The 16,061-nt window shown below is 39.6% G+C and overlaps 1 protein-coding gene across 1 annotated transcript in view; it reads right to left on the bottom strand.

Annotated features, from left to right (window-relative positions):
- The window catches only part of TRDN (triadin), a 274,790-nt gene that overhangs the window by 37,539 nt on the left and 221,190 nt on the right, over positions 1–16,061 (bottom strand). Inside the window, 1 exon segment of the mRNA XM_053973292.1 lies at positions 5,406–5,435. Coding sequence (XP_053829267.1) covers positions 5,406–5,435 — 30 coding nt within the window.

Here is a 16,061-nt window from a genome sequence, read left to right as displayed (position 1 = left end):
AGAGTGTAATCTCAATTTTACCTTGAATAGATTACAAAGTTGTAACCAATTGTCAAGATTTTTTGGTTAAATCCTACTAAAAATAAAAGTATCAGCATTTTTTTGAAAAAAACATGGATGCAAGGTAGCATCATTAGTTTTATGTTCCAACTATGAGTACACAGAGGTGTTAGGTAGATAAACATGGAGATTTCACCTTACTGTTAAAATGTCTAGATTAAATATTTGCATTAGATCCTCCATCTAAGTATAATAAGAGTGGATATTCAATCAGTTTTTAAGATCTACAAATGACCTGCTCCTTCTCCCTTCTCTTTCAATGTCAGATTCTTAAGAGAGGAAAAGTTGTAAATTAGCAACAAACAATCCTAATATTCATTGACATTTGCTTTCTGTTCTTGTTACTAAACCTAAACTATGTTCCCTGTTATAATTAAGTGAGAAATAGAAATATCTCCAGAGGGATAAGTAATTGCATTCTGACACAGATACAAGACAGATGAAACACTCTTTGCAGATGCTTATTTCTCTCTATCAGCCCTAAACTGAGACTAGGATGAACAGTTTCAATGTAGATTTAAAATTTTAGACATCTAAATTTGCATGAGGTAAAGTTTCTTAATGATTACATTAACCTGAGTATCTAAAAAATTTCTTAAAATTTATGAATTCAGTGAATAGTCATGATTTTGAGACAGTCATTCTTCTACCTGCTTATATTGAATGGGTCATGTCTTATCCCACTGAAGTATCTGCAACATGGGAAGTTCTGTCCATCACTAAACAGAGGTTGTGCAGATCGTTAAGTCTCACACAACCCTGTAAAATGGACATAAATTATTTATGCCCCTAAGATAGTTGAGACAAGGCAAACAGAGGTCAAGCAAATTTAACAGTTGACCAATGTAATCTTTTCAGATAATTTTCTTTATTTAATATAAATTAGCTGTTCATCAATATTCCTTGAAAATGCTGGGGACTTGTTATATTAGCATGGGAAATCAAAGCTCACCACTGCATGGGTAGCCATCTATCAAATTGAAAACAGCTTTAGTCAGGAGTGGATTTCCATTGAAAAACATCTTGTTTGCAGTTCAAGATTTCTGTAGAGTGTTCTTCAGTAAAATCACTTTATTTAACTCTTAATCTGATGCAGGATGACAATATTAACTACAGTTCGGAAGATCCTTTGGGCTCCATCTTGTGGCTATTTCAGTGATTGTTACCTTTGAGAGAGCTGCCTGCCTTCAGCAGTCAAAATATCACTAATAGTTTCAACAGCATATTAGCATATGGCTGTATTTATTATTTTCTAGTATATAATACAGAATTTTGGACCCTATTTAAAAAAAATTGTTTTTAAAGTATTTATAATGATTTGGGGTTTTTTAATTCCTTTGTTTAGGACTAAAAGTCCTATTAAGAGGCTGTGTAACACACTTTGCAGTTATAGAATCAGATAATCTACCTTCTTATCCTTTGACTCTTGTTAGAAAATGGCAAAATGAAGCTGTTATTCATCTTGAACCAGTGGCATCTGCAGCTGAGCAGAAATCCCATGCTACCATGGCCATTTGCTTTATGAATAAGATGGCTGACTTTCAATTTTTCTGGTCAATTACAAAACTAAGCAGTTCTGAAATCCCCCCGTTTTGTTTTGTTTTGTTTTTTTTTTTTTCAGTTTGGAAAGCATCTTGATTTTTATGTATATTGAAAAGGGATGCCAGTGTGCCTTGGCCAGTTTATTCCACATCCTGTATGAAGAACAGCAGTTTCCAAGCCATACAGTACCATTACAAGGAGTACTAGAAGGAAATTGTTCTTTACTGAATTGAGATGTGCTCTCAGAAGCAAGGCAGAGTTTGTTCTCTGTCTCCTGGTCATTAGCTCCAAGTAGGCTGGAGAAACCAACTCCCTGGCAGCTCAGGTTTATGAGTCACTTTCAACAGTGAGAGTGTTCTTACACATACTTGTGTTAGTTAATGAGCAACCACAGGGATTGTGTCACGGTTGAATCCTGTTTGGTCCACTAGAAACACAGATGTGAAGAATCTTTACAAAACAAGACTGTCTGACAGCGACTGGAGAGATAAATCACTACTCTTACTTGCTTGACATCCCCAACTCAGTCCATGTCCTCTATAGTCAGAAATAAACAGGGTATGGGAAGCATGAATTGAAATAAGAAGTTCCACTTTATGCAGAACTAGGAAAACTTAAAGTTTTCTTTGATCTGGCTCTATTCCAAACAAGGATTTTTGTAACCCTCTGTAGTTATAAAACATTTTTGAAATATGAAAATACTCTTTTGGTTTATAAAAAAGTAATTACTAATATTTCTTTCATTTAAAAATAGCAATTAAATGTGAAAAAATGCTGAAATATTTCAGCATGTTACATTTCTGTTTACTGTTTTCTGGGGATGCCCTGGAAATTATGGGATTTGTATCAGTTTACCAACCCCTGGGTCTATTTTAATCAGTTTGATTCCTTGCTCACATGCTTTGAATTATTAGCAAGGGTTAAAAATTATTCTCTACTGGCAGCCAGATTTGCTCTTGGGAAATTTAGGAAGTGCCGTCCTCATGCAAAGGTTTTCTGCCTCTTGCCCTTTTGGAATTGACAACATTTACACATTTCTGTGACAGCTTCTCTATCCCACACATGTTGAAAGAAGGCATAACATGATGCTGGAAGGTAAAGCTGCCCATTTTCTAGGACTTTGGTCACAAAGTCCTAGAGACCTAACCTTTGAAAGAGAAATAGTGAATGCCTAAATTTAATGCATTAATTGTGCCTCAAGGTTCCTGTTAGTATTGGAGAAATCAGCACAATATGTAATTTTTCTCCATCTTAATTTTGTTCTTTTCTGTCTCTTGCCAGCTCCTTCAAGTCTGATTTATGCTATGCACAGAATGTACCATTGACTGAACGCATCATTCCATCTTCTTCTCTTTTATGATGCCTTGTCACTCTGTATGGCTCATTATTCTTGTTTTTCTAGATGAGGGATGTATTTGAATAGGACAAAATAATTGGAGAAAGCTTCATGTAGAGTACAGTGTCTGTGTGCTGTATGACTAATGTGAGAAATGGTAAAGTGCAGTTTGAACTGTGCATGTCATTTTAGAGCGCTGCCTGGCTACTTCTATTATTTTTGCAGCTGTGCAAAAAATACTGTATCCTTAAGCAAAACCAGTGAACATTACCCTTTTTTATTGCCAGTCAGAGGAATACACATGCAGCCTAGAGCAATTTCTTATGATAACAGAATAAGCAGAAATAAATAAAACCTTCTCATATTTGGAGTTAGCTAGTAGCATGCAGTATTTTCCATGTGGGACCTGCAGAGAAGGGGAAGCTAGATGAGAAAGCATAGCAACTAAAGCATGGCATGTTCATTTTTTGGAAGAGGCCTTATTACTTCTCTTCAGTTTTTCAGTTTAGCACATATCTACTAAAGGCAGGAACATCACTGAACTAGTTTGTCTTAGTCACTGGAAGATTTCATTTTTCTGGCATTTTTTTTTCACTAGAATCACTACCTTCCTTGCTGACAATGTTGGTTATGATCTCAGAAAACCAGAGGGTGGTTTAATCAAAAAAATAAATAAAGGGATGATAATCATAAGAATGACTAAAACTGAATTTCAGTTCATACTTCCATGTTTCTGTGAAATAGGTTGGTGGTAATCAGCAGGATGAGATACAGCCTGATCCAGGTGCATGAAAGCAGCCTACACATACTTGTTGCAAAATCCTTTCAACTAAGAAATCAAAGGAAATATTTTTAAGCAAAAGAAATATAGAAAAGAAAATGAAATGGGAAAATCAATCTAACTTCAAAGACTGTTCATGAAAAATGCACTTTTCCATCAATTTTGTTGGGGAAGATTATGGTTAAGGGGGAAGAAAATCCTACCTGGTGAAAAATGAGCACTAGGTATTTAAAACAAATTCCCTTGGTGTTCTGTAAAAGAATGGGCCCATAACCTGACAAGGGTGAGAGAAGTAGCACCCTTAACAATTACCTCATTCTTTTCTTTCCATCGAGGATGTAGCAGTTCATGTTTTTGAGCTCAGCAGACATTTTGATATTTGAAAACCAATGGCTCTATGAGTAGCTGCCAGTTTTCTGATTCTCCCTGCTTCATGTCCTACCTTTCACGCCTCAGTTGTTGCAAATTAATCCTTGGACAAAATGTCCTGCTTGATACCTATTAAGCATGGTTGTTTTTGATAACTGAAATTAATTTTATTGTTCTGTTAAAGACATGAAGTGAAATTTTGGCTTCAGTGGAGTGAATGGGAATTTTGCCACTAACATCAACACAGCCAAGATTTCACTCATGAGCTGATAAAACAGTTGAGACTATAATTTTTTTTTTCCAGTTCAGTTAACAGCTCTGTACAGGGATAACAGAAAAAAATAATAAATTAGTAGGATTGAAAATGTCTTAATGTATAGACAGTAAAGGATGGCTCCATTGTTCAATTATGTGAATCACAGACTTTCCAAATGACAAAAGACATGCCCTACACTCCCCCCACCAAATCTCCCATCAATAAAAAAGAGCTATTTTTTTTTCTCATTGAATAAAAAAAATTTCTCAAATAATCCTGAGAAATATATGGATATGTTCTGAAAATATTCCCATTGCTCTATTTGGTAAGAAAGACAAGATTTATAAGCCCGATACTCAATAAAGTTGAATAGGCTAAAAAAAAAAATCACCTCAGTGCAAATAGCATTATTCAAATATTATTATTCAAATAGCATTATTTTTTGCTACTTGAATAAAATCAGAAAATTAGGAAATAAAGGTTTTAACTCAGCAAATCTTATTCCAAAAGACAACACTATAAATAGATATTTAGGGTCTGATAAATACATTCTATTTATCTTTAAATAAAAGTAATACTTTAGGTTCTGATTTAGGGCAATTTTTCCCACTAATCTGTTAAAATATCAGAGAATGACTTCAGCAAAGGTTACATGCAAGCTCCATATATATGTGAAAAGAGGAAATTAAATGTGCCTAGAAAAGCAACTTCTGCAAAGAGCAAGCAGCCAGGTCAGCATGCATGGTGCACTGCAAATTTTGTTCTCTTTGACAAATCCTAATGTGGTAACAAAGGCCTTTCATTTTCCTCCCAGCCAGAATGATGAAGTGTCTGGTACTGGTCTGTATTGGCCTGTTTTAGAAAGGAGCTACCAACAGTGGAAGTGACAACAGTGTTATCACAGCAGGAGCAGATAAAGTTGGCTGATGGTAGCACACGAGGTGCTGTATGTCATCACAACGCTGTATATCATTGCAATTGTATCACTGAACGAAAGAAATGTTTCTCACAGCAGTCACAGCCTGAAAGACCTTTCAGTTAAGGGAAAAAGATTGATTTACCTTTCTTCTCCCCCTCCTTTTTCACTGCAGCTGAAATAGAAACAAAAATACAGTGTTTTCAAAATTGAAGTTAATAGCAGTATCAGTAAAAATAATTCAAACACCTATATGAGCCTTTGTGTACATATATCAAACCACACATATATTGTGCAATAAAGGAATAAATTTTTTTGCCAGATGAAGAAACTGAAGCATTTCCTGACAGACACCCAGCTCTGCTATTGATGAGAGCTTATTCCAGCTTTCTACATTCTCACACATAAATTTAGTCTTCCTCCTAGACATTGGTAATGGGAGAGAGTCATAGAGTGAGTATTTCAAAATCAACAGTGAAGGAGTGTGGCGGCTACTTGCCACGACCTCAAGCAGTCGAGAAGCGCCGGCGAGCACTGCCCGTGTGAGGCCGGGTGGCCACCACGTGAGAGGGCACTCCAGGGAAACGGCGTCTGCCTCCCTGGTAGTGCTGAGCGCTGCGGCGTGGGTAACGCAGCTTTGGTAGCGTCACACGCTGAGAGGAGACGAAGAGACGAGAGAAGGACACTTGTTTGTGAGCCCAAAGAGTCTTTATTCCCCCAGGCGTGGTGGGAACAGAATGCTCTCAGAGAGGATGCAGTGACAAAATGCCCGAGAACAAAGAATGACAACAGGTTAAGTAGGGGGTGGAAACCTGGCTCGCCCAATGGGGACAAACGATAGAGAAATGTCATCAACTATAACAACCAATGGTAACATAACAGAGGTGGGTACAGAGTCCTGGGACAAATAGAAAGCCTAAGGTGGGGTGATTGATACAGAACTTTCATGAAGAGGCTGGGGGTGGTCACAAGATTGACACTCAACAGGGAGTGAAAAACCTTGACTGACGGGACTAAATAAGGAGAAAACAGGAGAGGTGAGAAGATTGACAGGTAACTGTGGATCCAGGTGGTGGGAATTCCCGGGGTAAACAACTTGGAACAAACCACTGTGAGGGGAAAAATAGGGGAGTACAAGGAACAAACATAACTAACATTAATAAAACACTTGACTAAATCAACCCAACCTACAACAAAGGAGGAGGATAGATTGAAATGGCAAGGCATAAAGGGGTAAGAGGAGTATAGAGAAAAGTTATGAGACATCATCGGTTTAAGAGAAATGTGTGCTTTTTTGCTATTAGAAATTGTAGTATTAAAATGGAGAAGAGACTGGAAGAAAACTGATACTTTAAAATTTAACCCAAATTTTAACAACCTGGAATTAGCTTCTCAGTGGAAGGTGTGATGTGTGCCCAATATTCCAACTCTAGAGACAGAATAAAAGTCCCCTAAACTCAGCACAGTATTCCAATAAAACCTTTCATACATCTACAGTGAGTGCTGTGAAATCATAACACAATTTTACTAAAAAGGATGAGGTGGCTAAAATGAGAGTTACCTGCATTTACAGATGACTGCCACAACTCTGACAGAGATGAGCCAAGCTTATTCTTAAATCTGTTCAAAATCCATGCACTACCCATTCCCCAGCGCACATTTATAGGACTGAAACTTCTAAAAATGTAGTTACAGATGTCACTTTATTTTGAAATGTCTCTTAGAAGCAGTCTTAGTAAGCCTCTGCCTTAGGCTAGCATTTGCAGGCAAAAGAAGAGAGAGGAATTAAGATTCAGAGCCTGTACTTCCCAGAAAAGGGTGTTCAGCACCCAGCTGCTGATATGAATGGATCTGCTGTGGCTCTGGAACTGGAAATGAAACAAGCAGAAGTGTAACTCTGCCCTTTATTGGATAATGTGCCCTGGTACAGGACAGAAATCAAGGATAATGAGGTCAGGAGAGGATAGACACTCCCTAGCAGTTTCAAATGTTTGCATTTTGTGTGCTGATCTCTGTCTCTTCAGTGTTCTTAAAGTGAGAAATCATTTTACTTCAAACTGTTTGTACATTTGGATAAAACGGATTAAGAAGGAACTGGTTGAACCTTGAATTACTAAAATGCAATTTATCAATGGCCTGTGGCAAAAATATTCTGATTTCAAAGATTTTTCATGTTTTCTACTACTTACCCTCCTTTGAGAATTAGATAAATTTTAAGCATCTCAAGAATGTGCTCAAAATAAAAGGTTTTGTGACTAGAATTGGTGAAAACCTGGCACAAGGTTTCTGAGATCTGGCCCTCTTTGCAATCACTTCCCTTTTTTAGGTAAAATGTGTATCAAAGCTGTGCTGTGCACATTTCACAAACTCTGGTTACAGAAGATTGAGTAGTTTTTACCCCCAGAGACTGCTACAGGAGTCTCAATGGCTTTTGAAAGGCATACTTATATAGCCACTTGAGGTGTGTTGAAGTGACTCCCAAATCAACAGAAACCCCAAATATTGAGCCTCTGGGAAGGGCTTATAGGTGAATGTGCAGTGCACCTCTGGGCTCCTCCTGACTTCTGTGCTGCTGCCTTATAGGATGTGGCTCAGCGTGCTTCTGCTCCCCAGGCAGAGCTGGGCCCCTCCAGGCCTGCAACCGCACTTACGGCTGGCCAGCTTCTGTTATCATGCTGTTATATCCTGTTGGGACATCTGCTGGAATTTTCACCTTGGCCACAGTCTTTCTGATGGAATGTACTGTAAATACTCAACAAATCTCATGAGACAGAAGAGGCCTCATTCCGACCACAGTAGCCAGTAGCATTGCTCTGGTCAAATCCTGCTACTCAAACGTAAAATGATAAGGAATAAATGAAAAAGAGCAGAAAGCTGTCCTTTACATTGCTCTTTCAGAAATTGAGCAATGTGTCTGAATTTGAAAAGCAGCAAAGGAACTTGGTTTGCTGTTGATAAAAAGCCATATTACCTGCTCAATAATGTATGGTAGCTAGGGAGGGAAGGGCATGAAACGGAGAACTAGAAAATGTGGTGCTCCAATGTAAGAGACACTCTTGGCCATGTGCTTTTTACCCTGATTATTTTGAGAAAGAATAAATTTTGGAGTCAACTTGCTTTGCTCTGTACTGAAAAGACTTGTAGTTCTTGAATTAGGAATTTGTACACACAAAGCTATTCAAAGAGGACTCTATTAGCAGCCTTAAATCACAGTCTGTTTTTTCTAGGCCTATCCAAATCCAATCATAATTTTTCAGTTAATATAGATAGATGGTATACAAAGCAAAACACATTTATCAAGAATATACACACAATTTTCTGGAATTACAAATCTAGATTGACAACTATTCCAGAAACCAGAAATGAGCATCGTCATATTTTAGGTTTTGTGAATAGGTTAAAAAAATCATTACAAGCGATGGAGGACCTTGTTCAATTTTTTTTTTATGTAAGATGGGAAAAGAAAGGTAAATTCCAGTGGTGAAAAGGTCAGAAAACTGTGATAATGCAGTATTTTCAAGGAGGAAAAAAAATGTCAAGTTTAAGATTGTTCTATTTGGACTTTTATCAGAAACTTGAACCTTGATCACCAGCAGTCCTTCAATCTCACACATAGTGGTGCTTTCAAAGGACTTTTTTTCTGAGCTGTTGAGCAAACACAAACCTTTCCAAAATGTGACGATATCTTGAAAGCAGCCAAAGTCTTGAAAACACTGGTTCCTACTCAAAAGCAGTCCTTTCTATAGAGCTTTATGACCCAGCAATAGCCAGAAACAGATATTTAGTCTAAATACTGTCATAGAAGTGTCTTCTACAAATTCTCCCTTTATTTTCTTATAAGAAGCAATTGGTTTCCATCCTGAAACAGAAAGTTTAACTTTATTTTTAAATGTTCAATTATTAATTATGAAAACTACATTTCCATACAGATATCCAGTTCCTCTGTGTCATTTTTAAAGAGCCCTTGACATAGATTTGTGATTTTCAGTCTTATCATGATCATACTAATTAATCTCAGAGGAAATTTTGAATCTATCCTATTTCACTTTGTATGAGAGTTTTGTTGTTTTTCCTAGCCCACTCCAGTGCCACATTATCATGTAAGGGTTTTGTACACAACACTCTAGACAAGATGCAGCTTTGATTTATGCAATAGCTTAGAATATTATATGCCTTTTTCCTAATGCATTTGCATATGGAAGAAAGTTTTTCACAGACTTGTCTGCAGCAATACTTAGGTACTTTCTTGAATTTACATAGTGAATTTAGAGATAAATACTTTAATATTTTTCCCTCCACTACATATTTAATTCTATTTATTGACACTAAATTTTCTTTGACATTGTGCTGTCTGTTGACCTCGTAAATTCAATGTATCACAGCCCCTTCTGATCCTGAATTCTTTAACTGATTTTGTCATCTGAAAATTTCATTACATTGCTATTTCTATCTTATCCTATTAATTAAGGAATATAACATGAATCCAGACATGGAATCATAAGCAATTTTTCTGTAAACAAGCTGCAAGATGAAAATTAATCAATTGTTCTCTGATTCCTAACCAGATATTTATTTTCTTTAATCCTGTAGGTCTTAGGCAGCAGCTTCTTGGCTTCTGCAGTAATTCTTATAATGAAACTTTATAGAGGTCTATTTAAACCATTAAATAAATGCTGTGCTTATTACTTTATTAATATATTGGAAACACTAAGACATAGTTTCCATTTCTAGATACAATGCAAGCTGGAACTCCATGTTTTCCCAGATATTTGGTTTTGTTCTTAATTTAATTATGAATTCACCGAATTTCTGACAGGTTTTTAATTTCTGAATAACTCTGGAGTAACTTAAATGTATTTTCCCTGATATGGTAACTGTTTTGTCTGAAAGTAATTGAAGTTTTAACTAAGTTCTTATATTTATTTTACTTAGAAACATGTAAGCTGTGGGGAAACAAGATCAAATGCAAACTCATCCCATGAGTCAGGTACTCTGTGATAACTGTTCATATGCATGCTGTTATGCTGAAGTGAAAACCACCTCATGTAGACAGCTACAGCAAAGCTTCTGGCATTCACTGAGTTGATACTGTCGTTGCCCATCTCACCATAAATTGTCCATCTGTTCATAGCTTGAGAAGAAGATACTGTTTTAAAATATTTAAGAGCCATATAAAGTGATGTTTCTCTCAGACCTTCCTAGAAGATATTTTCTTTCCCTCTTTCAGTCTTTTTGAGTTCAGAATTTCTCTTATTCATGTCAAGTGAAATCTTACTCATGTTAAGAAACTGCAGTTAAAAGAACCAGTATAGTGAGTATCAGAGAGGAGAATTTAGCCTTTAAATTGGCTGGAGCATCTGTTATTTAGAATGATTCTCATTCAGTAGCAGGAGAAACCCTTTTTCTCCTCTGGTCCAGATTTTAATGAACAGTTTTGGAGAAATAACCTCTTATTCAATTATATTCATGCATTATCACTAATGGGCAAGAATGATGTTACAGTTGAACTCCCTCATAACCTGCCTATCCCTTTTGCCTTAATTTGTAAGACATAGCTGCTGACCTACTAAGAAAAAAACTATTCGATAACCACCAAAAAGTTTACAGTGTTTTTCTCTTTATTACCAGCAATGCCTTAATGAGAATACACAAGGATATTGTCTAGAAGGAAAGTGTACAAACTAGGAGTTGAAATACTCACACTGTATGGATTATTAACCCCATGTGCTGGATCTGGCTACGATAGGATTAATTTTTACAATAGTCAGAAGGGAGCATAGCCAGGACTCAGAGGTAATTCTATACCACCTCACATAATTTTCTGGGGATTTTCTGGGGAGGTAGAGATGGATTCCAGGTTGGGTAGGTGGTGGACAGAGAGGTCAGTTTTTGGGGTTTCTGCAGGGAACATTCACATGTGAATCACTTGCTTTTCTTCTTGTACACTCTGCTATTAATATAATTGCTCTTATTGTTCATTGTCTTATTTCATTGCTGTTTCCAGCAAATTGTTCTTATTTCAACTCACAATCTGTACCTTTTGGGCTTCCAATTCTCCTCCCCAGCCTGCCACAGTGGCAGAGTGAAGGGAAAGTGACTGAGCAGTGCGTGGTTTGGAGTGTTCCAGTGGGAACACTAAATTGAGGAATGCCATTCCTAAATCACCACAGTCGTCTCTCTGTAAAGTCACATGGTAGAAGTGGCAAAAGTGTGGTAACATTCCTGAGCAAGTTCCCTTTGACTGTGTATGGAGCCTGGTCCAGTACAATTGGGGCCATAAATCCAGAGAGACTGTGACACACTTGAGAACTTGTGCGAACCTCATGAAGTTCAACAAGGCCAAGCACAAGATCCCGCACATGGACTGAGGCAATCCCAAGCACAAGTACAGACTAGGCAGAGAACGGATTGAGAAAGCCCAAAGGACAGCTATCTGGGGATGTTGGTGGACAAGAAGTTCAACATGACCCAGCAATGTGCATTCACAGCCCAGAAATCAAACCCTCTTCCGGGCTGCATCAGAAGCAGTTGGGCCAGCAGGGCAAGGGAGGAGATTCTGTCCTACTCTGGTGAGATCTGAACTGCAGTTCGGATTCTGGGGGCCACAACTTGAGAAGGACATGAAGAATTCCAGTGAATCTAAAGGAGGCCATGAATATGATCAGAAGGCTGGAGCATCTGTGCTATATAGACAGGTGGAGAGAATTTGGTTTGTTTGGCCTGGAGAAGAGAATTTTTTGGGGACACCCTCTAGCAGCCTCAGGTAGCTGAAGGAGCATACAAGAAAGATGGAGAAACACTCTTTACAAGAATGTATAGTGACTGAACAAGGGGAAAGGGTTTCTAACTGAAAGGGAGTAGGTTTAGATTAGATATTAGGAAGAATTTTTTTACTGTGAGGGTGATGAGACTCTGGAATAAGTTGCTCAGAGAAATTTATTGATGTCATCTCTGGTCATCTCTGATTGCCCAGAGATGACCCATCCCTGGAAGAGTTCAAAGTCAGGTTGGATAGGGCTTTAAGAAACTTGATCTTGTTTGATGTGTCCCTGCCCTTGGCAGGGTGAGTAGAACTAGATGACCCTTCCTCATTTAAACTATTCTATAAGTCTATAAGAAAAATGGCAATAAAACAGAATAAGCCTGATTCTATCAGCTCTTGAGAAGCAGATTATCGCAGTCAGAGAGAATCCTTGTTTCTGATCTAAAATAATATGTGAAACAATAATATTATGCATCAAGATTTATTGAATAAACATGAGAAAAAAATAGACTAATTTCTGGGCCTCTCACTTCAAGGAGGACACTGAAGTGCTGGAGTGTGTCCAGAGAAGGTCAATGAAGCTGTTGAAGGATCTGCAGCCCAAGTCTTATGAGGAGCAGGTGAGGGAGCTGGGGGTGTTTAGCCTGGAGGAAAGGAGGCTCAGGAGAGACCTTACTGCTCCCTACAACTGCCTGAAATGGGGGTGTAGGCAGGTGAGGGTCAATCTCTTCTGCCAGGCAACCAGTGCCAGAACAAGAGGCCATAGCCTCAAACTGCACCAGGGGAGGTTCAGGTTGGACATCAGGAGGAATTCTTCACAGGAAGGGTTACTAAGCACTGGAATGGACTTCCCAGTGTGTTGAAGTCACCATTCCTGGGGGTGTTCAAAAAACAACTGGAAATGGCACTTAGTGCCATGGTCTAGTTGACAATGAAGTGTTTTGTCTAAGGTTGGATTCAATAATCTTGGACACCTTTTCCAGCATAAATAAGTCTATGAGTCTGTGATTTTGTGATTCAGAGGACTTTTCAGGATGCAATTATGGGGTTCTGGTTGTAGTAGCATGTAGCAGTCCCTAACTCCAGGAAATATCTGAAGTATCTGTAGATATACTTTCATTTACAAACCTGTTTTTACTACCAAAAGTGTATTTCTACATACCTATGCAGGTGAATATTATTCAGCTTGAATATTTTCCTTAAGGAAAAGTAATAAAAAAATCAAGTGTCAAGCCATGAGGACAACTTCACATTTTGTAGTTTGCCATAAAACATACTTTATATAACCTACTTTTTGCAATTAAAATTTTAACTCCCTTTTCTAATTTGGTGTGCATTCATATTATGTATGTTACTTCTGTTCTTTTTTTCCTTATTTTCTAGCGTCTGTTGAAGAATATTTACAGAGAAGTGCTGACTCAAAATGGGAATTTTATGCCTGCTGTTATGACTCAGTCTTGGTTATATATGTGTCATTATGTTAGTCTGACTTTTAAAGCTCTGGTATTTTCTTGAAGTATTTCTTACCGACAGTGTGAAGCAATGATGTTATGCAATGGATGGGTCATTTGAACAGGCTGATACTGAGATTTTTGCATACCAAATCTATCTACATTTTAGTTCTCTATTAGTTCTCTCATATTAGTTCTCTATTTTATATAATAATTCTACATTGAATTTCTGTGAATTTGGTTTTCACATTACAGAAATGTATTTATCCTAACAAAATAAGTTACACTGAGGCCACTTCTGTTACTGCAATTTACACTAGATTTGACAGATTTCTGTAAAGTAGCAAGTGCTAATACAAACACTGCTATTTTTCAAGGCATTTTTGGTTGGCTAGTTTAACCTGAGATGTCTTCTGAGGAAGCACCCTATGCACTGTCAGTTGGCTAAAAAAACCAAAGTGCTCATAAAGGTGACCTCCTCTCACACTTGGTTACAGGGCAATGGCCACAAAATTTCTGGAATACTTTTCCCCAGAGAGGCTTTTCCCAAACTGTCTGTCTGATGTATGTGGCATGTCACTTATCATTGTTAAGAAAGAGAGGGTTAGTGATGTGCAGCATCCCACTTGAATGCTTAAAGCCACTTTACGCATTGGGGTTACACTCTTCTGACAAAATGTCAATGTCTTGTCATGCATAGTCAGTGTCACTTGAGTTAGTTGTATTTGCTTTTGGAAGTGTTGCACTTGTTTGAATCCCAGAAGCTAAGAAATAGCATATCTGTCACATGAAACAGAAAAGACAGAAAGAACTTTTAAAAACCTGCAGCCATTGAGCTGAACTGCCTCCAAAGGAAGATTGTATAAGATTTGCTGTATCACTAACTTTGATGACTAGCAAATTACTAAATCCTGTTGTTGACATAAAAGTGGTGTCACTATGTATGAGTATATAACCTGAGATCTTCCCATCCAAGCTCAACTTTCCTACTCAACTTGTTTCCTACTCAACTTTTCTGTTGCAGTCCTGCTTCAGGGCCTTGAAGGATCTATAGTCCTGCTCACTCAGCAGACCTAAGATACACAAGACTTAGAAGGCAGTTGGCCCAATTGTGTGTCTGACAGAATCCAATCCAAATATTTTAAGTTCTTATAGAGTCAGCTAGAATCAAAGAGAAATGCCTACTTCAGGTGTGAGATATCATTTGTTCTCAGTGAGCTGTGCAAGGCATCAAGTACATCCACAGATGACATACAAGGTTGTATTCAATCCAGTAGGAATAACTGAAGTGGGTAGTGCTCATCTTGCTTGGGAAGCTGGTAAAGGCTGTGCAAACCCAGGGCTATGAGTCCATTGCTCATCCAAATATCCTGCTGTATATATAAAACCAATCAATTCTACTTCAGACTTCACACACACTTTAGCAGAACAATCATAGGTGTCTCTGTTGCATCCCGGAGTTTGGGTTTAGATTAGGGTTTTTAATTTATGTTAAAATAAGTCAAGTTCTGTAATCCCGCGTTTCCCCCGCGTTGTTCCCGCCCGCGGTTTCTGCCCCCATGTTGCCTGCTGCCGGCTCTTACCCCTGTGCTGCTCCTGTAACCACCCTGCCGTCCGGCCCTGGGAAACCCCGTGCTAGCCACACGATCCCGTTCAGCCCGCTCTGGCTCGGTGCCCGCCCCTGCGGGGCTCTCTGGTTGGTCGCGGTTGCTGACATCATCGCCACGGCAGCCGCCCCTATTGGGCGGCAGGCCGTGGATCCTCTCGCCCCGCCCCTCTATAAAGCCTTATCCCGCCGGCAGTCAGACGCCATTTTCTCCCATGCGAGTGCCGGGAGCGGTCGCGTCTTTCCATCGACCCGCGCCATACGTGACCAATAAACCGTTCCTGCCAAGCACGGAGTAAATGGACAAATTCCTTCCTCTTTGCCGGATCCCTACCGCACGGTAACAGCGGTTGGCCAGCCCACGCGCCCGAGACACGGAGCCGTGTCCGGGAACCCGCGGCAGCAAACCCCGGCAGCACGTGGAAGCTACGCCACAGCCGGGCTCCCAAGAGCCGCGTGCCGCCGGGGAGAGCAAAAACCCACGCCGCAATTGGCGCCCGAACGTGGTGCCGAGGCCAGCGCTGAGCTGATCGCGTGGACGGAGGTTCACCGCGGAGCTCCAGGAACAGCGCCGGGAGCCGCCGCCGCCGGCCAGGGGCCGCGCTGCCGCCAAGGGGGGAGCGCCGCCGCCAAGCCAGAGTGGGCAGCGATCCGCGCCAGACCACAGCTCCGTGCCGGACGGAAACCGAGAGCAGGGGCTCTCCAAAGTACGTCAGTGAAGTCTCCGTCGCCCACGAGGGACCAGACAGTGTGTCCCGCGTGGGACAGGAAGTGCAAACTTTCGCAGCCAGGAGGGCAGAAGAAAGAACACTTCCCGGGACTCCCGGACCCTGGTAGCAGCTTTTCTTTGCAGAGACTTCAGTCTGGTAAGTATTAGTCGTGGAAACGTGTCCAGCTAATACGGGGAGGGCTGGCCGTGTTCCCGAGGTTGGGACGTGCAGCGCGCAGCACGAACGGCAGCCGCTGGAGTCGCCTGCGTTT

This window comes from Vidua macroura, chromosome 3, assembly GCF_024509145.1.
Source record: "Vidua macroura isolate BioBank_ID:100142 chromosome 3, ASM2450914v1, whole genome shotgun sequence".
Taxonomy (NCBI): Eukaryota; Metazoa; Chordata; class Aves; order Passeriformes; family Viduidae; genus Vidua; species Vidua macroura.
The sequence above is the reverse complement of the archived record's forward strand: the minus strand, read 5'-3'. Positions and strand labels throughout refer to the sequence as shown.